Source organism: Aulonocara sp. 'chitande type north' Nkhata Bay, linkage group LG9, assembly GCF_057382095.1.
Source record: "Aulonocara sp. 'chitande type north' Nkhata Bay isolate Kocher_YH1m ecotype deep benthic linkage group LG9, A_spYH_male_GT1.1, whole genome shotgun sequence".
In the NCBI taxonomy this organism is placed as follows: domain Eukaryota; kingdom Metazoa; phylum Chordata; class Actinopteri; order Cichliformes; family Cichlidae; genus Aulonocara; species Aulonocara sp. 'chitande type north' Nkhata Bay.
This window is the reverse complement of record NC_141352.1, coordinates 9799218-9827048: the sequence shown is the minus strand read 5'-3', so window position 1 is coordinate 9827048 and position 27831 is coordinate 9799218. Positions and strand designations below refer to the sequence as shown.

The window sequence follows — 27831 nt, the reverse complement described above, 5'->3', positions numbered from 1 at the left end:
CCTAGGAAGTGATCTATCTAGGTCTTGATCCAGTATTTGATTAAAATCTCCTCCTACCACTATTTGTGCACCTTCTAATTCCAAAAGATACTGTGACAGGTTATGAAAAAAGGCGGGTATGTCCGCATTAGGTGCATAGATATTACATAAAAACATAAAATTATTGGTGTGTCCAGTAATTGTCCATAAACCAATATAAATCTACCTTCCTTATCTGGTATTACTTTTGTTTCAGTAAAGCTAACTGCTTTATGAATCAGAACCGACACTCCCCTGCTTTTACCAGTTCCAGGACTGGAAAAGACTTTACCTACCCAGGAACATTTAAGTTTTAAAGTTTCTGACTTACACATGTGTGTTTCTTGAATAAAGGCTATATCAACTCTTGATAACTTTAAATATGTTAATATTTTCTTCCTCTTAATCCCGTTATTCAACCCCTTAACATTCCAGCTGGCTATTTTGAAATCTGTCTGTCTATCCATGTTACAATGTGGAATTCCATATAATACTCCAATTCATAAATATATCCATTATAGAGGGTGGTTTTATGTGAAGATAAACCAATTTATAAATACAAGGACTCAAAATAAATAGAAACAAACTGAAAACAGCTCCAGCAAAACTCCAGCCAGAAAAAAGGAAAAAACAAAAGGCAAGACTAATTCCCAGGGTTGGTGGTCACCGGTGCCCGGCTAGCAACCCAGCACATAACTAGTAGTTTATAGGGATATTTAAATTAATCGAGTAAAAGGGAAAAAAAAAAAAGAAAATCCCTGCACCAAACCCATCTAACAACACGTTAAACGCACTTACATATGGTAAAGTACTTCACCATCCCCGATCACAAAACAAAACAAAAAAAAGGTAGAAAGTGTCACTTATCTTAAGGGAACATATTCTTAATAAATTTTGCAGCCTCCTCCGGTGAAGAAAATCTGTGCCTTGCTCCATTGCGTTTTATTTCTAGAGTAGCGGGGAAAAGCAGCGAGTATTCCACTCCTTTTTCTCTCAACTCCAACTTAATTTGTTTGAAAGACATGCGCCGGTCCATGGTTCGTCGGGAGTAATCCGGAAAAAACATTATCTTCGCCCCACGCCATAGAATCTGGCCTTTCTCTCTGGCCGCCCGAAGGATGTCTTCCTTATCCCGATAACGGAGTAAGTTAACCATAACAGGCCGCGGTCGTTCTCCCTCTCTCCTACTCCGTTTCGGTGGACCCATAGGAACACGATGCGCTCGCTGTATATCTAGCGTACGGGGCTCCAAAGTTAAATCCAACATTATGGGGATCTCCCGCTGTAAGAACTTGATCATATCCTCTCCTTCTATTAACTCAGGTATACCAATTATCCTGATATTACAGCGCCGTCCTCTGTTGTCCAGATCTTCAATATGGTTCCGTAAGTTCTTAATTTCTTCTTGAATAGTGGGTAATTGTTGCTCTGACGCATGGGTTGCCTCCTCAAGAGTTGCAACCCGACTTTCCACTTCTTCCATGCGGGCACTCAACGCATTGATTTTACCTTCGATCTCCTGAACAGTCGTTTTTATCTGTTTCGTGTCCTTTTCAATATTATTTGTCGATGTCCGAATGATTCTTAACTCCGCAACCAACTCGTTTAGTGTTAATTCTCCTCCCGAGGCTACACACGTCGCAGCGGCTGGGTCTTCCTGAGGCCTGCTGACGTAGGCATCCATTTTCTTAGTAGTTTTAGCTTGTTGTTCAGTCGGAGGGTCTTTAGCACGCTGCGCCCTTCTGGTTTGCCGTTTCCGCATTAGTTCACAAAGGCTAGTTATTTAAGGGCATTTCACATACATGTGCCAATACACAATGTTCCAAAAAAGACGGTGCATGCTATTACTGTATCTATTTTCAGTGTGCAAGTTGCAGAGCAACTCTTTTCAGACTGCCATCTTGTCGGGAACCACCGTACTAAAACATTTTTTTAACAGATTTCTGCACGCAGAAATCGGTTCGAGGTCATTAAGCACAACCAGAATTCATACATAAGGCACACTCTCGATTTTTGAGAAAATTAAAAGATTTTTAGTGTGGAAAATACGTTATACAGAAGAAAAGAATATATCACGATATATATCATTACCGCACATGCTTCAAATTATATCACCTTATGAATTTTAGGCCATATCGCCCAGCCCTACTCAGTGGCCTTTTCCCTTTCAAGTTCTTGTAGGCAGCTGATGACTTTCTTTTTGTAGTTGCTCCTGGGATTTCACCTTGAAGCTTCATAGTAGAGATGTGCAAAGCAGCCAGTATCTGTATTTGTATTTATTGAGGGGGGAAAAGTATTTGTATTTGTATTTGAGTAAAATTCAAACTGGGCATAAAAATCAATTTTTTGTGTTACGCTTGTAATTAATGTTATAGTGTAAGTATTCTTTAATTGTATCCATTATAGCAACTATGGATAGGCAGTATTAGTTGATTTTTTTCTTTCCATAAATCCAGCAATGAACATGTAACGTCACTGAAAAGAAAATAACATAACAGCCATTGCCTCAACCATGGTTAAACCAACAACTAAGGTTAACCTTAGCATAGGTTGAAATACCTAAGTAACCTAAATGTACTATATAGCTCGCACAAGTGCATACATTCGACACAATCATTGTTTTAACCTTTTTACCGAACTTGATCGTTACTCTGTCAACAGCCTGTTGTCTAAATTACCAAGCTAACAGAGCTACGTAAACAGAGTGAACATAAGAGCACCCGAATGCAGATGTCAATAGTGCAGCGTAATGAAATAATCTCCCGATCTTCGCGAAACCTATAAACTGCCTCCAGAACACAGTTAAGGTCCAAAAAATCTATTGAACAAAAATAGTGATGCAGTTCAGTGTTTTTTTTCGCTCAGCCGAGCCGTCTCTGTCGCTGTGTGGAGCAGCCTGTGTCAGTCACCTCTTTCACACGTCACTCACTCATCCAGTACTGTTCTGCAGTCTCTCAAGGAAACTCAGCTGTTTCATATAAAGTTTTCCCTTGTTCCCAAATATAAATATTTTTTAAGTATTTGTTCGAAATAAATATTCGTAAAGAAATTAATTGTTTTGTTTTTTTGTTTGTTTTTTTTGTGTGCCTTTCCGAATACTGTATTCCGGTCCTGCTCCACTCCTCCTTCATAGGTATTGTTACTGATGAGTGTCGTATTGTTTATTTGCTCTGCTTCTTCTTGCCAGGGATAAAATACATATCTATACTTTTGTGTCCCAGCTGAGTAACAGGAGGAGAAGAGTCTGGTGGAGCAGCAGAGGAACAGTTTCAGCCATTTGGACTCAGCTCAGCCACTAGAGAGGAAACAATGACTTCAACACAGGAGGTGAGAAAAGTATCTCAGTTACACTGTTATTGAAACTGTGTGCACAGCTGGATGTTAACAGCAGCTTTATCTTTTCCATCCTGGGCTCCTCCACACATACAGAAGCTACATTCACAAACAAAAACCACAGAAGTTACAAGAAAATACAAAGATCATATTTTATCAGCACACATTGAAACAACAACATCATCAGTTGAACTCACAATATTTTTATGACATAAAAGATTTTCCCCTTTGACAAGTCTTATTGTAGCACATCATTGTAGTGGGAAACTATCACCAGAAGGTGGTGGTAACACACCTACAACGTGTTTCTTGACCTCTTTGATTCCACTAATGGAGTCAGTTTCAGTTTGTTCCAGGACTGCATTTCACTCACTGCCTCTGTTTGTATCTCTGTCACTGCAGGACCAACATGGAGCGAGAAGGCAGCGCTCTCAGGAGGCCGACAAACCTCACAGAAGAAAGGGAGAGAAAAAATACAGCTGTGACGAGTGTGGGAAGAATTTTACCCGAGCTCAACACCTGAAAACACACCAACTCATCCACAGTGGAATTAAAGCGTACAGCTGTGACTTGTGTGGAAAATCTTTTTCCCGGGCTCCATACCTGAAAGCACACCAACTTATCCACAGTGGAGTTAAACCCTACAACTGTGATTTGTGTGGAAAATCTTTTACCCGGCCTCAACACCTGAAAACACACCAACTCCTCCACAGAGGAATTAAAGCGTACCCCTGTGACTTGTGTGGAAAATCTTTTTCCCGGGCTCAATACCTGAAAGCACACCAACTTATCCACAGTGCAGTTAAACCCTACAACTGTGAATTGTGTGGAAAATTTTTTACCCAGCCTGGAAGCTTAAAAACACACCAACTCATCCACAGTGGAATTAAACCGTACAGCTGTGACTTGTGTGGAAAATCTTTTACCTGGGCTAAAACCTTAAAAACACACCAACTCATCCACAGTGGAATTACAGCGTACAGCTGTGACTTGTGTGGAAAATCTTTTATCCAGGCTCAACACCTGAAAACACACCAACTCATCCACAGTGGAATTAAACCGTACAGCTGTGAGTTGTGTGGAAAATCTTTTACCCAGCCTGGAGGCTTAAAAAGACACCAACTCGTCCACATTGGAGTTAAAGCGTACAGCTGTGATCAGTGTGGTAAAGCTTTTGCTCACAGTACGTACTTACAGCGTCATCAAGTTACCCACTCTGGAAGCAAAGCGTACCCATGTGATTTTTGTGGAAAAACATTCCGCCGTATAGAGTCACGAAATCTACACTTACGCAGTCACACTGGACATAATGTTTATTTCTGTGATCAGTGTGGAAAACTATTTACAAGAGATGTACAGTTACAGCAACACATGTTTACCCACAATGAGGAGAGACCTTATAAATGTGACCTGTGTGATAAGACTTTCAAATCTCCAAAGTCCCTGAGAAGACACCAAAAGATCCACACCAGAAAGTAACTCTACAAGTGCAGTTACTGTGAGGTATGTATTTATATTATTATCTTCTTATATTAGACTGAGTGTTTGGAACACGTCAGATCAGTAAACTTATGGAGTTATATTGGATGAACTGATTGAAAAAATGTGTTATTTTCGTCCAGTAAGCTGAGTGTTATTAGTAGAAGCGAGTATCACAGTTGTTATAGGTTAAAAAGACTTAGGCTCACCTTTTCTCTAATCAAAATAAAAAAGTAAACAGAAAACAAAGAAACAAAAACATAAGAAGAAGAACTTTATTTATGAAGCGCTTTCAGACAAAGTTCTGTACAGCTATTTAAAAATAAAGAAATAAATGAAAGTGATGCATAGCAATAAAAGTTAAAAACAATAATTAAGATGTGTAGGATAGGGTGAACTAGTGGGTCTTCAACTTAGCTGTAAAAACCTCCACAGAGGCTCCACTAATATCTTGAGGGAGGTTGTTCCACAAAAACGGGGCAGGAAAAGGAAAAAGCACGCTCCCCCAATAGTTATTTTTCTGGCTCTAGGAACTTTTGAATGACCAGAATCCTGGGATCGGAGAGCATGGGATGGAACATAAGGGTTCAAAAGATCAGAGAGGTATGAAGGTGCCAAACCATTTAAAGCCTTGTAGGTGAGCAGCAGGACCTTAAAATCTGTCGAACCTCACAAGGTAGCCAATGAAGTGATTTCAATGCAGGGGTATTGTGCTCAAATGTTCCAGTTTTAGTTCAAATGTGAGCAGCTGCATTTTGCACCATCTGTAAACCTCTAAAACCTTTCTTTGGTAGCCCAGAAAGGAGAGCGTTACCATAATCGATACGCGAAGACACAAATGCGTGGAGAAGAACCTCTGCAGTGTAGTTTGATAAAACTTGTCTGATTTTAGCTATGTTCCTCAAATGACAAAAGGCGGTCTTTGTTGTCTCTTTTACATGAGACTCGAAGGAGAGCGCCATGTTGAACCACACGCCCAAGTTTTTAACCTTGTCCCTGCAATTTATGACATAGTCATCAATTTTCAAGATTCAATTCAATCTTATTTATATAACGCCAAATCACAACAACAGTCGCCTCAAGGTGTTTTATATTGTACAGTAGATTCTACAATAATAGATACAGAGAAAATCCCAACAATCATATGACCCCCTATGAGCAAGCACTTTGGTGACAGTGGGAAGGAAAAACTGGTACTGTAGAAAACTTATACAGTACCAGTGCTTGTTGCTGTTCCTCTACATCAAATACATTAAATTGGGAGATGCTCTTTGTTTCAGGCGATTTTCAGGATAAAAATGTTGAAGGAATTCCCTGACTTACTGTGTTTGTGTCTTTGTTTAGAAGCAGAGCGACACAGATGGATCCAATTCTCAAACCTGTCGTCACTGTGGTGGTGGGAAAGAGTTTCACTGTGACCTTTGTGGAAAAACTTTCAATTACCAGAAAGCCTGAAAATACATCAGCGTAGACACACTGGAGATAAAATGAACTACTGCAAAGAGTGTGAGAGAGGCTTTCCCACACTGAGTGAATTACAAAAAACACGAACTCTGTAACAGTGGGGTTAAAAAGCACGTGTGTGACCAATGTGGGTCATCCTTCACCACTATTAGCCAGCTTAAGAGACATGAACAAATCCACACAGGAGAGAAACCATACAACTGTAGACACTGTGACAGAAGCTTCTCACATTCAGCTCATCGTAACACCAAGAGCTACATCTGTGTCCAGTGTGACAAAATCCTCAGGAATCTCCGTTCATATTCCAAATACAAACGATCCCACGCTGCAAATAAACTGTTTCACTGTTACCAGTGTGCAAAAAACATGTACTTACATAAACATCTCTTTTTGGCAAATACTGGACATCTGTTTTTGGCAGACCATAACTTTGGCACAACACCAGCGCCCTGGACTTGTGATGTCAAGTTAAATTAATGCATCACGTTGGTACCTGGTAATGTTTATGTGAGCTTCCCTGTCAGAAACACCACAGGATCATGCTTGCTAAGCGAATAGCTTTTCAGTCTTGTTAGCCAATGAGTGAAATGCGACAGCAAACTATAAAACAAGAGAAGCGACATCGTCTCTTAGTTTGTTTGTCCACCCCCCATCCCCCAAATTTGCGTGTTGGACCACATAAGTATTTAACTATATACCGTATTTTCACGACCATAAGACGCACTGTACTAAAAGGCACAGTCTCAGTTATGTGTGCCATTACTGTATTTAACACACACATAAGGCGCACTGGATCATAGGGCGCATACAAGTACCGTATGCGTATTTAAAAATAAAGCGGGAGCAAACCTGAGTTTGGTACTCACATTTTTATCATCAATCAAACCCAGCGAAGTCCTCATCCTCTGTGTCTGAATTGAACAGCTGCGCTAAATCTCCATCAAACATGCCAAGTTCACTTTCTTCACTGTCAGAGTCACTTTCCGTGCCGTGCGGCTCCTCGGAAATGATGCCGGCTTTTGCGAAAGCTCGAACAACAGTGCCAGCAGACATGTTAGCCCAAGCATCTACAATCCATTGGCAAATTGTGGCGTAACTCGCCCGGCGCTGCCTTCCACTCTTGGTGAAACTGTGGTCTCCATCGGTCATCCATCGCTCCCAGGCCACTCGCAGCCTTACTTTGAACGGGCGGTTCACACCGATGTCCAGCGGCTGGAGTTCCTTTGTCAGGCCTCCCAGAATGACAGCAAGCTCACAGTTCATTTGTTTCACTAGTTTTTTCACATCGGCTGTGAGATGGGTACGCATAGAGTCACAGATTAAGAGCGATGGTGATGCGTGGAAAAAAACCTGGTCTCCTTACATACACCTCCCTCAGCCAGTCTTTCATCATTTCCTCATCCATCCAGCCCTTTTCATTTGCCTTAATGATGATTTCTGCTGGAAACTTCTCTTTAGGCAAAGTCTTTCGCTTAAGAATCACCATAGGCGGCAGTTTCTGTCCATTAGCATGGCAGCCAAGCACAACAGTAAAAGAAGACTTTTCATACCCCGTTGTGCGTATCACTACCGTGCTGGTCCCCTTCTTCTCCACAGTGTGACTCACCGGGATGTCAAAAGTGAGCGGGACCTCGTCCATGTTAGTGATGTGGCTGGGCTGGATGTGTTTGTCGCCGATGTGTTTGCTGCAGTAGGAGCGGAAGATGGCCAGCTTTTCCTTATAATCCGCTGGAAGTTGCTGCGCTACCGTAGTCCCGGTCCTGATGGAAAAATGGCACAGTTTCATAAAAAGTGAAAGTGAAACTGCTTTTAGCTGAATGGTGACCGTCGAAACGCTTCTCCTGCTCGTTCTTTGCTCGATGATCCACCGCTCGAGTCTTTCCTCCAACTCGGCCACACTTCACCCTTTAGCGTTCTCATGGTGTTCTCTACTACCTCCTCATTACAACACACAGGGCGCACTGCGCTATAGGGCGCGCTGTACTTTTTGAAGAAAATCTAAGACTTTTAAGTGCGCCTTATGGTCGTGAAAATACGGTATGTAATCAGTTAAACTGTGTAATTGACATAAAGACCTCATGATATACAACAATTCTGTTTTGTTCAGTTTTACTGTAATTAAGCACAGTTGTATATATGATCCTGTAAAGAGCCTCATGCACGTCTCACATGGCTGTAGTCGTGACAGAGCTTTAGCATGGTTATCAGCAGCTAGGAACATCATCCTAAAGATGAGACCAGCTCCAGGGCGACATGCAATTGTGAATTTATGAACTGAATCATCTGTAAACGTTGGGAACTTGCTTTGGACTGGAAAATAAAATATTTTTGATTTAATTTGAATCTTTATTTAAACGTACGCCAGAGACCATTTTTAATTTCCTGTTTTCAAACTTTTTTTTGTTTAAATACTACTGGAACTTTAATCTGTATTACTTAATATTCTTATTTATTTCATCTTTATTCGGACAATAAGTAATGTTAAAAATACATTTGATTTATTTTCAAATTCAATTCCTAGGTCATTATTTTAATCTGCTGTGGGACGAGACAACAGGCTGATATTGGGTGTTGTTTTTGATTAAGCTTTTACTTTGAAGCGAAATTTAAATAAGACAGTAAGAACCCGCTTTGTTCATTTAAGGAACATCTCAAAACCTAGATTAATGGTGTCAATGAGTGAACTTGAGATGATATCCATGCTTTTGTCTACAAGACTCAACTATTGCAATAGTCTGTTTAGTTGTCTCAACAGGAAAGGGCTGGTTCATCTTCGGGTTGTGCAAAACTCTGCAATGAGACAATTGGAGCCCATATAACTCCCGTTTTAAAGTCACTACACTGGCTTCATTTTAAAATTCTAGTTTTAAACTTTAGAGCCCTTTCCTTTATTGCTGATTTGATTTGTATACACAACTCTTCTCATAACCTGAGGTCATGGAATCAAAACCTTTTAGTGGTCCCCCACACTTGTGTCAGAACTCAAAGGGACCAATCTTTCCAATCTGTTGCACAGAGACTGTGGAATGCCCTTCCTCTATTTCTACAGTATCTGAAGACCTTCAAAAAGCAGCTAAAGACATTTTTATTTCAAAAAGCAAAAACAAATTTTCCTTCTCAAGCCATTTCCAGGCCTGAAGATCCTCTTCTTTTCAGTCTGGGGATCTGACCAGGGTGTACCCTATCTCTTGCCCTCTTACAGCTTTAATAGACTCCAAAATTGCAACATGTATTTATGGTCATGAGCAGTGATGGGAATAATGGCATTAAAATAAACAGTGGTACTAACACCAGTACTTGTTTTCAGTGACTAGTAACTTAACTAATTGCTTTTTCTGCCATTACAACACCGTTACTAGCAAGAAAAAGCGGTGAAGGTGTGTTCCAGTTTGTCAACACACAGACGGTTGAAGCTGTCTTCTTCTTACCGTGAGCTAAGGGAGCAAACAATCACACGAATGCTGCCACAGTTTTCTACCAAGTCCTCAGAGAGCTGTGTGGACCTCAAGTCTGGATCATCCTGAGACAACAAATCTGAACCCAAACTCCAGTTATCTATGTATGTGCATGTATCCAGTTCAGAGCTGTGGGGTGGTGGAGTCTGCAGCTGTCACAGGTATAGGCTATGAAAGTGAATGAAGATGTTGTCCTAGATACCAGCTCATTTTTGGTGGAAATTGAATAATTTTGCGAGAAGGCTTAAGCAGGTCAACAGCAAGGGGAGGAAGATGGTTTTTCAGGATTCAAAGCAATGCAGGAGAAACTGGAGGAGAGGAGACACTCACATGAAGACACACTGGATTAAAGAAAGAAGCACAAAAGCTCAGATATCTGAAACCGATTCAAAACCCCAGAGAGCTCAAACTTTAACCACCACCTGTTGGTGGCGATAATGCACCTAGTGGTTGTTGAAGACAGTCTGTACAGTAGTTGTCACTGTCACTACCCGATCCGTACCGGAAACCCGATCGGTACTCCGCATGCGCGAAAGGTGTCTACGTCCAGTCGAAGCGTTTTACGATAGTTGCGGGTCAGAGTATCTGTTAAGATGTTAAGAATACTAAGAAGACTGCCAAACCAATTCACCGGACAATTATATCCACGCTCTTTGGTTCTGTCCACCAGTTCAGAAGTTTTGGCGCGAGATATGTGAAGACTTATCGAAGTGTCTGAAATGTAACATTCCAACTTCCCCCTTAGTGTGTTTGTTGGGCAGCTTAGATAATGTCACTTCAGAAAAGAATATAGTCCATATGGTTTTCACTGCCCTATGCATAGCCAAGAAAACAGTCCTCATGAACTGGAAAAATAAAAACAATCTTAATTCTAACCAATATAGAAATTATCTATTAGATTACATTAGTCTTGATACAGCCTCTGCCACCACATCAGATCAATTGCTCTGGGCTCCTTTGATCAGCTCCATCACCTAGTGGGGGTGGGGGGTCATAGTTTGGTCCCGCCTTCACTGTTGTGATTGGTGTGGGGGTAGGGACAGGCTTAGGGTGTCGGGGGGTTCCCCGGAGGCATCTTCCGTGGGGGGCTCAACCCGGGGTAGCGGTCATGTCCGGTTAGGGGCTCTGTTGGCTCTCAGGTGACTGTTTCCTCGCGGCTGCGTGTAGTGGGGCTTGGGGAGGGTCTGTGCTGACGGACGTGGGTTACTGACCTGGTAGCCTGGCTGCCCCTGGGTGGGTCCGGGATGGGCGTGAGGTTCTGGGGGCGCTCCGTCTCTGGGCTGGGGCCTGGGCTGGGCCTCGGGGGCTTGGGTCCTGGTTGGTGTGTTGTCGGGGTTGTGGGCGGGTGGGTGTATGGGGGCCCAGTCCTGGCGCAGGGTGCCGCCGGTGCGTCGAGCCACCTGGGGGGCTCTTCAACTGGTTGGGGAGATTGTCACATCTTGCAGGAGCTTTCTTCTCTCAGGAACTCTCTCTGCAGGAGGGGGAGATACAGGAGAGGTTGAGGAAGATCTTAGCCTGGACGTTTATTGTCTTTTGTAGTCTGGAAGATGAGTGGATGGTGGGGTGGGTGCAGTTTTCTCTGTGGTGGGGTTGGGTGGACTGTCCCGGGCTCTGTGGGGCCGGGAGGCGCTGCTGCACTGGGTCCCGGTCTGGATGGGCCTGGGCCCCCTTTCCCTGGCGGGCCGCGGAGCATGGGGGTGCCTACTGGGGTCAGCGGGGGAGCTGGCCCCAGGGAGGGGTCACTTGCCCCTCCCTTCCTTCCCTCCCCATCTCCAGCTGCCTCCCTCTTCCCGCTCCACCACAACCACCCACACATGCAGGACCTTGGAGTAGGGGTATGTCACCAGGGTGCAGAGGAGGCTACCCCCCCCCCCCCCCCCCCGTCCCCCCCGTCCCCTTCTGGCTGCCTCTGCCTCAATTTTATCCCACAACTTAGACATTCACATTACTCACACTCTCATTACACATACATATAGGATCTTGGGGGTGGGCACGATACACGGAATCCAAATTACCATCAGGGTGTACACCCCACCCCTGGCATCGTTGCCCACCTCTCAATTTTAAATACACGTAGACATTGAGGGCTAGCAGGAGGGACTATGCGCTTACCTACTGCTCTCTGGCAGGTAGCTCCAAGCCCTCCTGGGTTTTAAATGCACCTTAGAACACACATGCATCAACACTACAATGAGCGGGTGGAGGGAGGTTTGGAGTCTTCTCTCACCCCCGTTCTCTGCGACCTGCTGGAGCGGGGGGGCTAGGAGGAGGAGTTGGCCGTCCGACTGCGGTCTGGAGTGTGGGGCTTCCCTGCTGCTGCGGAGTCGGGGCGGTCTGCCTCCCCCCACCGCAGGGAAAAGGGTAACACCACCTGGGTCTGGGTGCAGTTCCCCCCTCCAGGGGCAAGGGTACCTAGACCCGGTTCGTAGAGTACGCTTGGGGAGTGTGATCGTGTGTACAGCGTCTCTTTATGTCTGTCTCCACGTTGGTTGAGTGTGGAGTAAGTGCATATGAGAGCATGAGGGTGGGAATGGATGTTTGTATCTGTGTGTGCCTGTATGTCTGTGTCTATATGTCAGGTTGGGTGTCAGACGCCACCTCTCTGGGGACATCTCAGGCCCTCCAAGGTTTGGAGGCCTGTCTTCCCCCACCACCACTTCCCCTGCCAGTGGCGGACTCCCTCAGACATCGGTGCGTTGGTGGTTCTTTGTGTCTGGGGATGGGCATCCAGGTACACACCGGCTCACTCCTTGGCGGCCGCTTATCGGGGCCTGGAGCCTGGGGCTCGCTCGGGCCACTACGTGCTGCACAATAATGTTTAATATTTAGTATTTACTGTCATATTCCCATATATCATTGTGATGTTGTTTATTCTATTACTCTTGTTCTCTTCTGCTTGTTTTCTTTTTTCTTTCTCAGCAGGTGATCCAGGTGATTGATATATGCATTTTTTTTCTTTTTCTTTTTTTTCTGCCCGTTCTGTTGGTTTTTGTCTTTTGCCCTTCTCCCCCGTCCCTCTTCTCAGCTGTTTCTCTTTCCCTCTTTCTTTCTCGCCTTCTTTCCCCCAGTCAAGTCTGTCCCGTATTCAGTAAGTGAAAATAAAATAAACAATAAAAGGTGAATCAAATGGACCATTACGGCAAGGCTGGGATGGTCAATTTGGTAAAGTAAATCCGTTGGGCATCTTTCTTTGCCTTTAGACAACAATTCTGATGCAAAAGAGCCAAACGGGACAGGCAGGAAAAAAAAAAAAAGATGTTAAGAATAATAAGTATCCCTTAAAATGTTTCCAATAATGAAACATTTCAATACAATGTAGACAAAACGAAAGATAAAAAGATAGTTACGGATCAGGACTCCCCGATCCTCACTGTCGGACCGTACAAATCGGGTCTACCCGATCTGTACCACGCATGTGCAGGGGTTTTCTTCTTCTTCTGTTGGTTTAATGGCAGTTTACTCCCCAGTGTACGAGGATACTGCCACCTGCTGACTGAGCGAATGAACCCTATTGTAAACTGAATTAGCGTGATTACAAACGTGTGTTAAATTTGATTTAGTGAGAGTCGAGTGTGTGGAGGATTGATTGGAATAGTGATGGTGATGTCCGCTATCACTGTCAATTGTCAGTAAACACTTCATCTGGCTGATGAATCTTCACGTGACATATTACAAAGTCTGTATTATTAACTCTGTAATTAGGCGCCATTCTTCTTATTTTACGGTGCTGTTGTTCAATCGGGGGACGCTCTCTGTTGAGGAGAAAAGCAAAAATTTGTTGCAGATACGGATTATCCATTGTTTAAATGTCCCGGTAGTCGAAAAGGAGGCAGAGCTGTTGAAAGATGCAAGGAGCTAACTGGGCACTAACCGTGTAATTCAAATATATTGGTCATGTCCAAATTCATGGGCTGCATCCTCCTGAGGCCGCATTTGTAGACCGATTACATCACAGCGACGCGCCGAAGGCTGTCCAAATTCGTAGACTCCTTCGAATGCAGCCGACAAATGCGTCCTCCTTTTCCCCAAATTTGAAGGATGGGTCGGGTGTGTCCTTCGTGGCCTACCATATCCCAGAATTCATAGCGCGGCCCAGCCAAACTCCAGTTTCCAACAATGGCGGCCGCTACTAAGTTTTAAAATTACTCCTACTAATCTTTCTGGGTCAGAAAATAAACTTTTAACATATTTTCAGGCGAGAAAGTAGTTTTGTAAACATCAAATATCAGCTCGGTTTGTCAAGATATCGCATATTTGCAAAAGTGCTTCGACGTTTTCAGAGACGTCTGTTACCCACCAGCTCGATAGCTCGCCGGGAGCTCGAGGGTTACTGATGCAGCCGAGAACGGCACAACTCCCGGCACATCATTTTCAGATCACCGCGGAGTTTCGCTGCTCGGGTTAAACGTAATATATAAGTCACTTAGACAACCTAAAAATGTTATTGTTGGGCTTTTTTCAGTGTTTTGTTTGTTCGTGAGTAAATCGGTTTTGCTGAGATTAAAGTTATTAGATTAGATAAAATAAAACTTTATTAATCCCCCGGGTGGGTTCCTCCTTGGTTTTTACACAGCTGACTAAACGTCAAACAGAAAACTGATTAAACAGAAGTGTGAGACGGTCGAGAGTTTCCTCCAGTGTCCTGTAATATTTTAGATAGCAAGGAGCAGACGGCTGAGTTTATTAAACTCCACCGAGACAGCGGTGACGCTAATTAGAAGGCTAGACCGTCCAATTTCACGGCCGTTTACTTCCGGCCTACCCGACCTTCTGAGGACCCGGCCCACGTAGACCGCGAAGGCCGGGTCCTCAGGAGGATGCAGCCCATGAATTTGGACACGACCATAGAATGTCGCAATGCTGGCAAAGAGAGGAAGTGACGTAAGATTTGCGCATGCGGGGTACCGATCGGGTTTCCAGTATGAATCGGGTAGCAAGAGTAGTGACTGGATTTGCTCCTTCTCAGAGAAGGGTCTGGCTGCAGCAACTGGGGAGCACCATATTGGGACCTCCACAGTAACCGGAAACACGTGACCTCCATAGTAGGCAGAAATACGTTCTTGTCTCGTTTCTGCATGGATCCTTAACCTTGCAAGTGGATCGTAAAGGTTGGTACAGAGTCTTCCATGTATAAATTCACCGTTAATAATTATATAATTCTAGGAATCATCTAGTTTGCTTACACTGATTACGTTGGCACTTTGTTAGCGTTACAACAACGGTCATACCCCCGAGGTTGTAGTGGCAATTCCTTTTGTTTGACCAACCAAACATCCCACAATTAAAAGTTCACAAGCCACTGCTGCACTGAGATAATATTTCGTACGCAGGCAAAAGAAGTCCATTGTCCAAACTTGAAAGTTGCGTTTTTATGGTTTATTTATCCAGTTTGGCAAGCAATAACAAGATCCATTTTTTGTTACTTCCTGCTGCTTCTCCTGCTCTGGTAAAAAACCAATAGGCCCACCCCAGTGCATGCTGGTCCTATACCAGTCTCTTTATTTATAGAAACAAAATGGCCCTACAGCTTTTACTGACTAATTTAACAAGGTAACACCAAACAAACAAAACATTGAAACAAAATTTTAACTGACAAATAAACTTGTAAATAAACCCCAAAATTTAAGTAAACTAACAACAAACTTTAACTAATTTCAAAATAATAATAATAATAATAAAGAACAAATAGCTCCAACCCTATCTAAACTTTAGTAAGGAATGTGCACTTTTGACACCTCTGGTTAGCATTTAGTGGTCAGTTTCAAACGTATTTGATTTTTGCTTGTTATGAACAAATTCACTTCACTGCTTTTCACTATTTGTAACATCAATGCACGTTGTTCCATTTACTGCATATTGCACTTTATTCATGTCTCTCATTCCATCTGCATCAACATTGTAAAGGTCGTCACAAAGGGGTTTACATATTTATAAATACTAATATTCTCTATTCCATTCTGTTAAAAATGCTTTGCCTTTCAAAGGTATGTTGGTATTAAATATACCTCATAGTTAAAGTTATAAATATGCACTTCTTTTCAGCACTTCTGCAGTCTCTTTGTTGACTTTAAAGTTGCTTTTCACATTGTACAGTTCAGGTCATTCATCAGTGAGAGAAAAAGTGTGTTTTCATTAAATGTTTTTTTCCTGTTCACCACATTTCCTGACAGCTCTTGTGATCCACACCATTTTGCTTTCATTATTGAGGATGGCTTGGATGTTTTTGTTAATATGTACAATCTGATTGTTAGATAAACTGATTGCATTCTATACAACTACATTTAAATTACATGTTGTTTTTCTCTCTCTTACAGACAAAATGATATGCCGGTACACTTTTACTGCCCTGTCTGTAACATGACAGTCATACAGCGTGGGGATATGGCAAGGCAATTATTGTCATGTCAGCATTCAGGACTGCTCCCCACTGAACTCTCCGTGGAGCCCCATCTCCCTCTTGATGTCTTGTCTCCAGCATCAAAACCATTTTCTGAATCTTCGGTAGAACATTCATGTGCTCCTCCCTCTGTGCTGAATGAAACTGTGGCTTGTGGAAAGTCCATGAAAATAGTCTTTTTTTTTTTAAAAAAACTTCAAGGCTCACATGATGAGGAGGCATTCAAACAGATCAATAGGTGTTTTCCTGGCCTGTCATCTGCAGTGTTTTTGTGTAGAGGGACTTCTTCCTCTTTGTTTTTCAGTTTGCAGAGGACATGGAGCTCTTTTTAAATGTGCTGACGAGCAGGGACTACGGGTCAATGTGATGTTTGACATTTAATGGACAGATGAAGTCACTGGCTGTTTGTTTGTGTTTTTATGTGTTGTTGCTTTTTTTTCAGTGTACAGAATTCCAATTAAGCTTATTATAAAATGTTGTTCACTTGTTTCCATGTCCATGCTTAAAGTAAAAAATTTAACTGTAACATTTTCACACTTTTCTCTTTTGTTTAAACACTCCTAAAGTTCAACCCATCATAGAAACATAATTCCATGATAAAATGAAACCGTGCAAAACGTTTTGTCAGCAGATTTATATAAATTCGACAAGCTAAAAGCATTCTGTACTGTACAGCAGCGGTCCCCAACCTTTTTTGCACCACGGACCAGTTAGACAATATTTTTACGGACCGGCCTTTAAGGTGTTGCAGATAAATACAACAGAATAAAATGATACAGACAAAGACGAAAACTGTGGTATTTTGTAAATATAATAATAAACGCAAATTCGGCTGTGTAATTGTGTAACTTTATTAGCAGCGTCCTCCTGAAATGTGCCAACAACATTGAGAGTAACAACCTCCTCTCAGCTTCTTGATGCTCTCTGGTCGCTATGGTAACACGTAAATAGTTCTTTCAATATAAGACACAGACCACAACAGGGGAAAAGCCCCAGGGAAACCGACCCAAAGGAAAAAAAATCAGTGAAAGATGAACCGCGTGAGGGACCACTGTTTTCCAGTAGCACTGCTGATATATGAAATGGTGAGTTTTTAGGTTGTCTTCAAACAAGTGCATTGTACTAGAAAAAGGTGTTTGAATGATTAAAAATGTAAGTAATGTAAGTAATGACTAGTTTATATTTATGAAAAAACCTTTATGCAGAAAAAGTAGCAAAGAAACAAAAACAAACAATCTGAAGGAATGGTGATTTTTTTTTTTAAACAAACCCAGAGTGTTAAAAACCCCCCACTTAGAACCAAATGTATTTATTAGCAGCATGAGTTACGTGTTTCCGGTTACTGTGGAGGTCACGTGTTTCTGTTTATGTGGAGGTCGCTCCTCAGTGGCTGCAGATGCTCTTGTGTGTGTGCCCTTGATAGTAGTGATGGGCAGATGAAGCTTCATGAAGCACTGAAGCTTTTCATCCAATTGGACGTAAAAAATAATAGCTGGCATGAATTTGAAGAGTGTGGCCTTTTGCACACAGCCTGTAAATGTCAACAACAAAAGGAGTGTGTAAAACATGTATATTGTAGTGATGGCAGTATACTGTGTATATTTATAGTGGCAGTATGGAAAATGATTATTTGGAAATGCTTAAAATGGAAACGATCATTTACTGTGAGGTGAGGTGTGGACAGTAGTTGTGCTTTTGTAACGTTGAGGTATGGACAGCTACACACTGAGGCCTCAGTCCTGCCTGTTCATATTTTATTCAGTAAAAACTAAATTTTCACTGCTTTTATAACCTTTAGTGGGGAGAACATAGCTAGGATTTAATGATTTAACAAATCTTTTGAATCCTTTGTCCTCCACAATGCTAAATGGCTGGGAGTCCTCAATCACCATGCTGACCAGGTCTTCATCTATTTGAGATTGTTCTCTGAGGAAAGACAAAGACAAAGCACAAATATAAATATCACACACGTAACTTATTGCATTGTATACTATTGTTATATTATTTAGTAACATTACGGCATGCCATATCATCATGGCATTTGATGGCTCACCTGGTCTTGCTCCACAATCGGTGTTCCCCTTATTCTCATGCAAAGCTCTGTAGTGCCTAAGCATGGATGAGGTGTTGTTGTTATATCCCAGCTCCCTGGCACATAGCAAACACTTCACCTTGTACAAAAGTCAAGACAGCTCAACATAAATTGTATTGCACCATCAGTATTATGAAAATACATCTTCTGTAGAAATTTACATAGCTTGTTGGGAGGAATAAGATCAAAATGTTCCCACACAGGGGAGGACATCCTCCTCTTCTTAGCTGGCTCCATTCTCTCCTGACTTTCTCTCCTCACTCTCATAAACCTCCAAACTGTCTCCAAACTCTCACTAACCGCAACTCTCCATCAAACACCTACATTTTGATTGAAGTCTGAGGGGTTTATATCGCTGTCATATCTCGCGGCGAAATTCGAACCACTTCCTGAACCAGTCACGTGGTACAGCCGGGCAGCGAGGCTTCGGACGTCATCATTTTCAGCTCCTCCCATAAATGAAGCAAGCCACGCATCGCGGAAACGCTCCCTCAATTACTCGACACAAGCTTTGAAGCCTCGATACAGAACGTCCCATCACTACTTGATAGCGCATTATTTGCTGATGTGTTTACTGCGCCTAACGACTCGTTAAACTAAGGTAAATACCACGTCGGCACAATTAAAAGGCACGCACTATAACATCTTGGAGTTTTATACAACATCACTCTGTAGCTTCTGTTGTTAAGTCGTTGGCTAGGCTAGCTGTTAGCATACGCACTGTGTAAGAGGCTTGTTGCTCGCTAGTTGGCGATGCTACACATCTGTGTTACTGTCTAGATCGTTTCTGAACACTCAAGTACGCAAGTCCGCACTTCGCAAGTTGACTGGGGATTCCGGACCTCCTTGAGAACCGGATAACAATCATTATATCATTTGAACGACTTGATGACATCACAGTTTAACTCAGCTAAGCTTCACTGTTTTGACTGCCATCCTTACTTCATTTTAACCAGAGCCGTACATGGATCAGAGTTTAAAAAGGGGCACATAGAACCAGGCTGAATAACAACAACACACATTCATCAAGAATCTAATTTGGAGTAACATCATACTATATCACTGTCATCAGGTGGGGACAATAAAAAGCTAACGTAGCCCACGTTTTACCTGATGGGAACAATGTTGCTGTTGGGGTGTTGCTGCTGCTCCTGCTGCTGATAGTCATGGAGAACAGGGCTGTGTTGATCTGGGACTGTAGACATTAAAAAGTCCATAGGAGAGATGGTAGCTGATTAAACAAAATTAATCCATAATAAAATAATAATAGAAAAATATAGAATAGAATAGAATGGAATAATCCTTTAATTGTCCCACAAGGGGAAATTTGGTTGTTACAGTAAATTTTCTGTGTTGGCAGAAAGCTTATTAAATATTTAAACTGTAGAGATACAATATTGTTGCTACTGTAAAATCCACATTTTGTCATATTTGATCTAATATAATCATTTTGTTGCGATTTGGCGATGTATAAACAACATTAATTTGAACTTTGCCCTTCAGCGAGTCTGAGTGAGACTCCCTCTTTGTGTATCTGTGGAAGTCCATATATACAGGGTGTAGCATCCCCTGGGTAAAGGTGGTTGTATGCAGGGCAGTTAGTGGCTTTTCCCCTTTCAATTTCTTTTAGGCAACTGATAACTGTCTTTTTGTAGCTGCTTCTGGGGTTTCACCTTGAAGCTTCATAGGTATTGTTGTCACTGAGTGTAGTAATGTTTATTTGCTCTGCTTCTTCTTGTCAGGGATAAAATACATATCTATACTTTTGTGTCCCAGCTGAGTAACAGGAGGAGAAGAGTCTGGTGGAGCAGCAGAGGAACAGTTTCAGCCATTTGGATTCAGCTCAGCCACTACAGAGGAAACAATGACTTCAACACAGGAGGTGAGAAAAATATCTCGGTTACTGTTATTGAAACTGTGCACAGCTGGTTGTTAAAAGCAGCTTTATCTTTTCCATCCCGGGCGCCTCCATACATACAGAATGTGACCAAGGTGGTGTGCTGCTTGTGCAGATGTATAGTTTGAGCAAAGTACTTGTTGCCTCCCTAAGATGATGACCAGAGGGGCAACTGGTTTCCTGTTCAACAACGTGTGGTGCTGTGATAAAGAATAGAAAAAGGGACACACTTTGAGCTGATGTCAGTTTCACAACAGGAAGGTTTATTCTTCACAACAGCTTAGAACAGCTTCAGGTATCACCACACTAACTGCAAAGAAATGGCCTTATGCTTCAGTCCAGTTTACCATACATGGCCACAGCTCCCTGAGCTCGAGACTGTATAAATCTCTCAATACAACTTTGACAAAAAATAAACAAAATGTTGATATGTCAGATCCACAATGTATCACAATAACCACACTTATTTCACAAAGATAAACAAAACACAATAGTGTACTCTGTACTTCATTTTTAACTACATTTACAAACATCATAAAATTAACTCATTTTTAAACATTTTAATTCTTGTTCAGCACTAAATTATTCATGTGAAATTCCACTGTACTGACAATGTAACTTCTGTTGTTTTAAATATAGCTATTTTACTCTTTACAAGAAAATAATGTCTTTGACATAAAACAAACATATTTACTGTTCTTATACAACCTACAACTATATAGAGTGCAATGCTCCTTTAACAGCGTTCACTACTACTGTGCAGTCAGCATTGATCAAACAGTTTCCTTATAACACTCTATAAATGTCTTTGTATTAAACCACAAACTTGTTCTTGTAACCACAACATCAACCAGAAGAGTAAAACATAGTATAAAACCCATTTATCAGAGTGCATAATACATTAAGAGTTCACAGTCCAGAAGTCTCTCACAGGTCAGATTAGCTTCCCCACACACACTCAGGCTGTCTCCCAATTCAGGGTCTGCAGCCTTAAAGTACGGACTTCAAGGCCAATTACGTCACAGCGGTGCGCCGAAGGCTGTCCCAATTCAAAGGCTGCTCGAAATGCGTCCTTCATTTCCCTGAATTTTAAGGCTGTGGCAGTGTAGACTTCGTGGCCCAACATATCCCAGAATGCATAGCGCGGCGATGGGTGTGGATAAATTTGCAGAAAAAAACGGCGGATGAGGGGCGGCCGAAGAGTGAACTTTAAGTACTGAATATTATGTCACTTATTTATGTGCAAATTTTTGATAACAAAGAACATTAAACATTACTGTTGGCCACATGTCGGCAAAGTTATGTGACATTAGTGACGTTTGTACTAACTTGGTTTTAAAGCCTTTACTTTAAAATATACGCCGTTCAGTAGCTGAGCTTAATCTTACAGAGAATGATCAAAGCTCATGTAGAAAGAAACAAATAAACAAAAGATTTTCTCCTTCATTTCTGTCAAACAAAGCTGTATGACACGTTTCCAGTGGTTAGTATCATGGTTGCTAGGCAACCTGGGCAGTGCAACAGAGGCTTCTTTTTTTTTTTTTAAACTTTATTGACAAACAACAGTATTAGCGCAACGGAGGCTAGACCGTCCCATTTCACAAGCCTCGCACTTCCGGCCTTAGCGGTCTTTGAGTACGCGGCCCTTGAGGATTGTTGAGGCTGCGTACTTTAAGGCTGCAGACCCTGAATTGGGGTACAGCCTCAGTATCCCACATTAGCCAAGTCCGCTAGCATTAGCATCACTTAGCCTCCAGCCTTAACCCACAATTCAGACACAACTCAGAACGAATCCATTTCTTTAGCAAGTTGCGCTCATTACCCACATAAACAACATCCTCTGTTTGTAAGGTCTGCAGTACACATTCATTTAAATGCATTTACTAACCTGTGATAAAGAATAGAAAAAGGGACACACATGATGAGCTGATGTCAGTTTCACAACAGGAAGGTTTATTCTCTCTCTGTGCCCCAAAACGCTACTCGATACCACTGCGCGTAATGCGCCCTCTAGCGGCTGGATGTAGGATAGCATTTTAAATGACTGGTACAAAAATACAATCACAACAGAAACCCTTGGGGGGGGGGGGGTTGGGGCTGTTTTCCCCAGTTTATTTCTGATACCAGATTTTACTAGAAAGCTATTTTCAACTCTCTACATACTCAAACATGATTAACTTGCACAAGCATGTAGATGTTCACCATCCGGCTGAGTATGCTAGGCTATCACCAGCTTTTGCAGCTCCATCAAAAAGCATTTGGGTGCACTCTGGGGATGGTTCATTTGCTCGCAGATGAAAAAGGGTGCTTTGAAAACAGTGCTATTTTTTTTTTTTTTTTTTATGTTTACTGCTTCTATTAGCTCCATCATTATTATCAAACTTACTCATGGGAAATAAATAAATAATATATTCGTCCAATCTCCCTCTTGGACAAATATATCACACACAGAAGTTACAAGAAAATACAAAGATCATATTTTATCAGCACACATTGAAAAAAAATATATAATCAGTTACACTCACAATTTTTATGAAGTAAAAGATTTTTTCCCATGATCAATATTTCTTCAATAATGTCATTTGCATTCCAACTCTCATTGTAGCACAGCATTGTAATGTGATACTGTCACCAGAAGGTGGTGGTAACACACCTTCCCACAGTGCTTTTGTTTTCTTTGATTCCACTAATGGAGTCAGTTTCAGTTTGTTCCACGACTGCATTTCACTCACTGCCTCTGTTTGTATCTCTGTCACTGCAGGACCAACATGGAGCGAGAAGTCAGCGCTCTCAGGAGGCCGACAAACCTCACAGAAGAAAGGGAGAGAAAAAATACAGCTGTGATGAGTGTGGGAAGGATTTTACCCAGGCTGAACACCTAAAAAGACACCAACTCATCCACAGTGGAATTAAACCTTACAGCTGTGACTTGTGTGGAAAATCTTTTACTCGGGCTGAACACCTGAAGAGACACCAACTCATCCACAGTGGAGTTAAACTGTACAACTGTGGGTTGTGTGGAAAGTCTTTTACCTCGGCTGGACACTTAAAAAGACATCAGCTCATGCACAGTGCAATTAAACCTTACAGCTGTGACTTCTGTGGAAAGTCTTTCACTCGGCCGCGAAGCTTAAAAAACCACCAACTCATCCACATTGGAGTTAAACTGTACACCTGTGATCAGTGTGGGAAGGATTTTACCCAGCCTGGACACTTAAAAACACACAAACTTACCCACAGTGGGGTTAAACCATACAGCTGTGATCAGTGTGACAAGTCTTTTACCCGTCCCGCACAATTAAAGAGACACCAATTTATCCATAATGGAGTTAAACCATACAGATGTGATCAGTGTGAAAAGTCTTTTACTGAGCCTGGACAATTAAAGAGACACCAACTCATCCATAGTGGAGTTAAACCATACAGCTGTGATCAGTGTGGAAAGTCCTTTAATCAGTCTGGACACTTAAAAACACACCAACTCATCCACAGTGGAGTTAAAGCGTACAGCTGTCAATTGTGTGGAAAGTGTTTTAGCGAGCCTGGAAGCTTAAAAAGACACCATCTTTCCCACACTCAAGTTAAACCGTACCGTTGTGACTTGTGTGGAAAGTCTTTTATTCAGCGTGGACAATTAAAAACCCATCAGTTCATCCACATTGGAGTTAAATCGTACAATTGTGACTTGTGTGGAAAGTCTTTTTTTGAGCCTAGACACTTAAAAAGGCACCAGGTCATCCACAGTGGAGTTAAAGCATACAGCTGTTATCAGTGTGACAAGGCTTTTTCTTATCGTAGCAAGTTAAAGAAGCATCAAATTATCCACTCTGGGATTAAGGCATATAGCTGTGACATTTGTGGTAAAACCTTTAGTCTTAAAAGTTACCTAAATAGACACCTGCGCATTCACACTGGACATGATGTTTACTGCTGTGATCAGTGTGGCAAAACTTTTAAAACAGCCACACACTTAAAATACCACATGTTTAGCCACACTGAGGAGAGACTTTATAAATGTGACCTGTGTGATAAAACCTTTAAAGCTCCACGTTACTTGAGAGTCCACCAACAGATTCACACCAGAGAGAAACGCTACAAGTGCAGTTACTGTGAGGTATGTATTTATATTTTCTTATTTTGTGTTTTTATTTTAGTCTGCCTGTTTGGAACAACTTTGCTCATTAAATTGTGTTAGCATGTTAGTAATTCTAATGGATGGAAAGGTAATGCTGAGAGGTTCATCAGACTTCAGTTATTATTTTTGTCTTTCATGATCATAAAAAAAACAACTAAATAACTGCTTTTCTAGTCACAATACTCTTATTGTAATTGTAGCCCAGTAAGCTGAATGTTGCAAGGTAAACAGTAAAATGTAATTGGACTTTGGCAGAGATGCTCCTTATATCAGGCGATGTTCAGGAGAAAAATGTTGAAGGACTGACTTACACTGTCTCTGTGTCTTTGTTTTGAAGCAGAGCGACACAGATGGATCCAGTTCTCAACCTTGTCGTCACTGTGGTGGTGGGAAAATGTTTCGCTGTGAACTTTGTGGAAAAACTTTCAATCATCAAGAGTGCCTAACAAGACATCAACGTAGACACACTGGAGACAAAATGAACTACTGCAAAGAATGTGGGAGAGGCTTCCCCACATCAAGTGCATTAAAAAAACATGAACTCATTCACAGTGGGGTTAAAGACCACCTCTGTGACCAATGTGGGTCATCCTTTACTAGTGCAGGTCAGCTTAAAGGGCATATACGAATCCACACAGGAGAGAAACCATACAAGTGCAGACACTGTGACAAAAGCTTCTCACATTCAAATAGTCGTAACCTTCATGAACGTACACACATTAGAGGGAACTTCAGCTGTGACCAGTGTGACAAGAACTTCAGGAATGTCAGTTCATACTCTGAACACAAACGATCCCACGCTGTAAATAAATCGTTTCACTGTTACCAATGTGCAAAAACATTCACTTCATTATCTGCTCTGTGCAAACATCAGTGTGAGCATGCAGAACTGAAATCCCCGGATCACAATGAATCTGCAGAGACAGAAAGATCCTCTCCTGGTTTCAGGGTCAGACTTAAAAAACTTGAGATCAGGCTCCACAGAGTTCAGGTGGAGTCTCCTGTAAAGAGTGTCAGCTGATGTCACCCTTGGATCTGATGAGCTAGCTCTGATTTCTGGGCCTACAGTGAATAATCCCGAATGTTAAATTTAACTGCTGCAAGTATAGATATGTAGATCAAGATTTTTTCTGAAATGAATTTCGATGCTCTAAAAATGTTTTAATTTTTTAGTTTTTAAAAAAAAACTTTTCCTCTTTAGGACACAGTAGTGTTTAGTAGTAGTTGTATTATTAATATATATTTATTAACTGTCTTTTATATCCAACTGATATTACAAAACTTGTTTAAAAAGCAGATGGAAAAGCATCTTGAGAAAATTGGGGTAAAGCAGCAAAGAACCGTTAGAAGTTAAAGTCTGCAGTTGAATCTGTTGTTGTTCTTCAGTGAGACCAGCCATAGCCCAGTCTTCTGGAGTTTTCTTAAATGATGTTTATTCTTTAGTTCTTTGGTTTAATCTAATGGACCATAATCGATGTCTCTATTTGTAAGGAGGATGTAAATCTGATAATTTCAAATCCTCTTTCGTAGGCTGTGAGACAGAAGTGAACACACAGACCAACTTTGGCTTTTTAAGTAAAAGTTTTCAGAGCTGGTTACAGGTACACCGCATCACCAAGAGTGCACTCAGCAGTGTTATGAGTATATTCAAGTGTGTATTTAGGCCTGTTTTGTGTCTATGTGAGTTTAGTGATCTCTTTTATTTATGGGGCGATGGTGGCTCAAAGAGTTGGCAGTTCGTTTGTAACCGGAAGGTTGTCGGTTCGAGCCCCGGCTCGGACAGGCTCGGTCGTTGTGTCCTTGGGCAAGACACTTCACCTGCCGCCTACTGGTGATGGCGCGATATGGCAACCTCACTTCTGTCAGTCTTCCCCCAGGGCAGCTGTGGCTACAACTGCAGCTGCTTCCACCAGTGTGTGTGAATGAATAGTGGAATTGTAAAGAGCTTTGAGGGCCCCGAAAAGCGCTATATAAATGCAATCCATTATTATTATTATTAGTAGTAGTAGTAAGTGATTCCCACTAGATCCATGTTGTCCAAAGGAATGATGTCCAAATGATATGGGAAACACCTCTTTTTATTTGAATGTGGTGGGAAATCTGTGTTTCATCTGATTTAGCTTCTAACATCATCTAGTGTGTGTGGAGATGGAAAAAACAACAACAACAAAAAACCCCAATGCAGATAACTGTCAGATGTTTTCATGGTCATTAGGCACTTTGTCTGTCTTTGTTATGCCTAGTGACTGTGAGAAGAAAACTCCCCACCATTACAACAGACAAAGATTGTATCCACATGGAGATAAAAGAGGCGATATTTTCCCTTTTTGGTATCAATGCTGTGTGAAAACTCGCTGTTGTGTTGGTCAATATGCAAATATCTATTTTAATAAATCTCACTTTCAGTCTTGGTTTCAACACTGTTTTTTCCCCCCCACAATAATGGATGAAGTGCCAGAGACAGACACACACAGCAGGCTCAGTGCTCCATGGCCAGGCATATTATATTAACCATAGTATCATATTATACACCATTAAAGTGTGTGCAGATCACAAGTTCAAACTCCAGTTACCTTGTCTTGTTCTCACTGTCTCGGTCTTGCCGTCTCCGATCAGCATAGTGGTCAGGAGATTTGGAGTCAACAGTATCCATGACACACAACGTAACGTTGGATAATGTGTCAAGCACAAAACGGCTCTAAGAGCCGTGCTTAGAGAGTGCTTTATAGTGAATTAGAAGAGTCGACTCCCATTGAGCGAGAGCCGGCTCCTCACTTAATTTCCTTTCGCTAGGATAACATCATTATGTGAAAAACAGAGGGTGAGAGATGCGACAGTCAAGTGGTGCGTGCGTCTGTCCACTCAGTGAGTGAGACAGTAGACAGAGGTGAGGAGGGCTGTGCGAGTGCATCGCAAAAACACATAAATATGCCTGACATGCGTAAACGAAGCAGCATCTGGCTGCAGTTTAAACACTTTTTTGTCTCAGTCTTGATCTCATCCCGACTTTGTCTTGGTGTCGATACCCTCTGGTCTTGGTATTGTCTTGGTCTTGGTTTAGGCGGTCTTGACTACAAGTCTAATATATGCACAGTGAAGCTGGAGGATGAAAGCTATTTTTGTTGTTGTTGTAAACGAACCAAACTTCAGTCAGGAGAACAACCGAGATAATCCACCCACAATACAAGGTTAGTCATTAATATACTGCTCAATGGGCTGGGCTGTAGTTAATGGTAAGGTTTTAAAAAGTGAGCTTGAAAATGATTAGCGGTATAAAAAACAAGAGAGGCAGACGGTGATCATAGACTGTTTTAGGGGCTTGTTCAGATTAAATAGAACAAGATACAAAGCATTAAAACATGATAAACCACAGAAGCAGAGTAGTTTTGGAAGCAGGGTTCATACGTCATCACTTAAACATTGGATGTCCCACCTTCTGTGAATGTTTTACTGCAGTTCAGTTGTTATTATGATCACTTGTCACATCTTGTTTATGACAGTTAAAATAAATAACATTCATATAAGAAATACAATTGTCTTGTCTGAACTGTATATGGTGTT

General features: G+C 41.8%; 1 protein-coding gene and 1 pseudogene across 5 annotated transcripts in view; both read left to right on the top strand.

Moving 5' to 3' along the window:
- LOC147321609 (uncharacterized) overlaps positions 1–4853 on the top strand; it is a 32767-nt pseudogene extending 27914 nt beyond the window's left edge. The window contains exons 5-7 of the transcript XR_015130965.1: positions 1342–1404; positions 3306–3345; positions 3754–4853. The product of XR_015130965.1 is annotated as an uncharacterized LOC147321609 (transcript). The remainder of the gene's footprint in view (positions 1–1341; positions 1405–3305; positions 3346–3753) is intronic.
- A 12265-nt stretch (positions 4854–17118) lies between these two features.
- LOC147321608 (uncharacterized) lies at positions 17119–27764 on the top strand. 4 transcript variants are annotated; one of them, XM_086305669.1, is made up of 4 exons: positions 17119–17231; positions 20015–20120; positions 22897–24249; positions 24608–27764. In XM_086305669.1, the coding sequence occupies exons 2-4, from the start codon at positions 20103–20105 to the stop codon at positions 25289–25291; spliced, it is 2055 nt and encodes a 684-aa protein (XP_086161795.1). In that variant the 5' UTR covers positions 17119–17231; positions 20015–20102; the 3' UTR covers positions 25292–27764. The 4 variants fall into 4 exon arrangements, with proteins under 4 accessions (XP_086161795.1, XP_086161796.1, XP_086161792.1 ...); XM_086305670.1 differs by lacking the exon at positions 17119–17231 and adding an exon at positions 18715–18839 and having other exon boundaries at positions 24611–27764; XM_086305666.1 differs by lacking the exon at positions 17119–17231 and adding an exon at positions 18715–18839.
- The last annotated feature ends 67 nt before the right edge of the window (positions 27765–27831 follow it).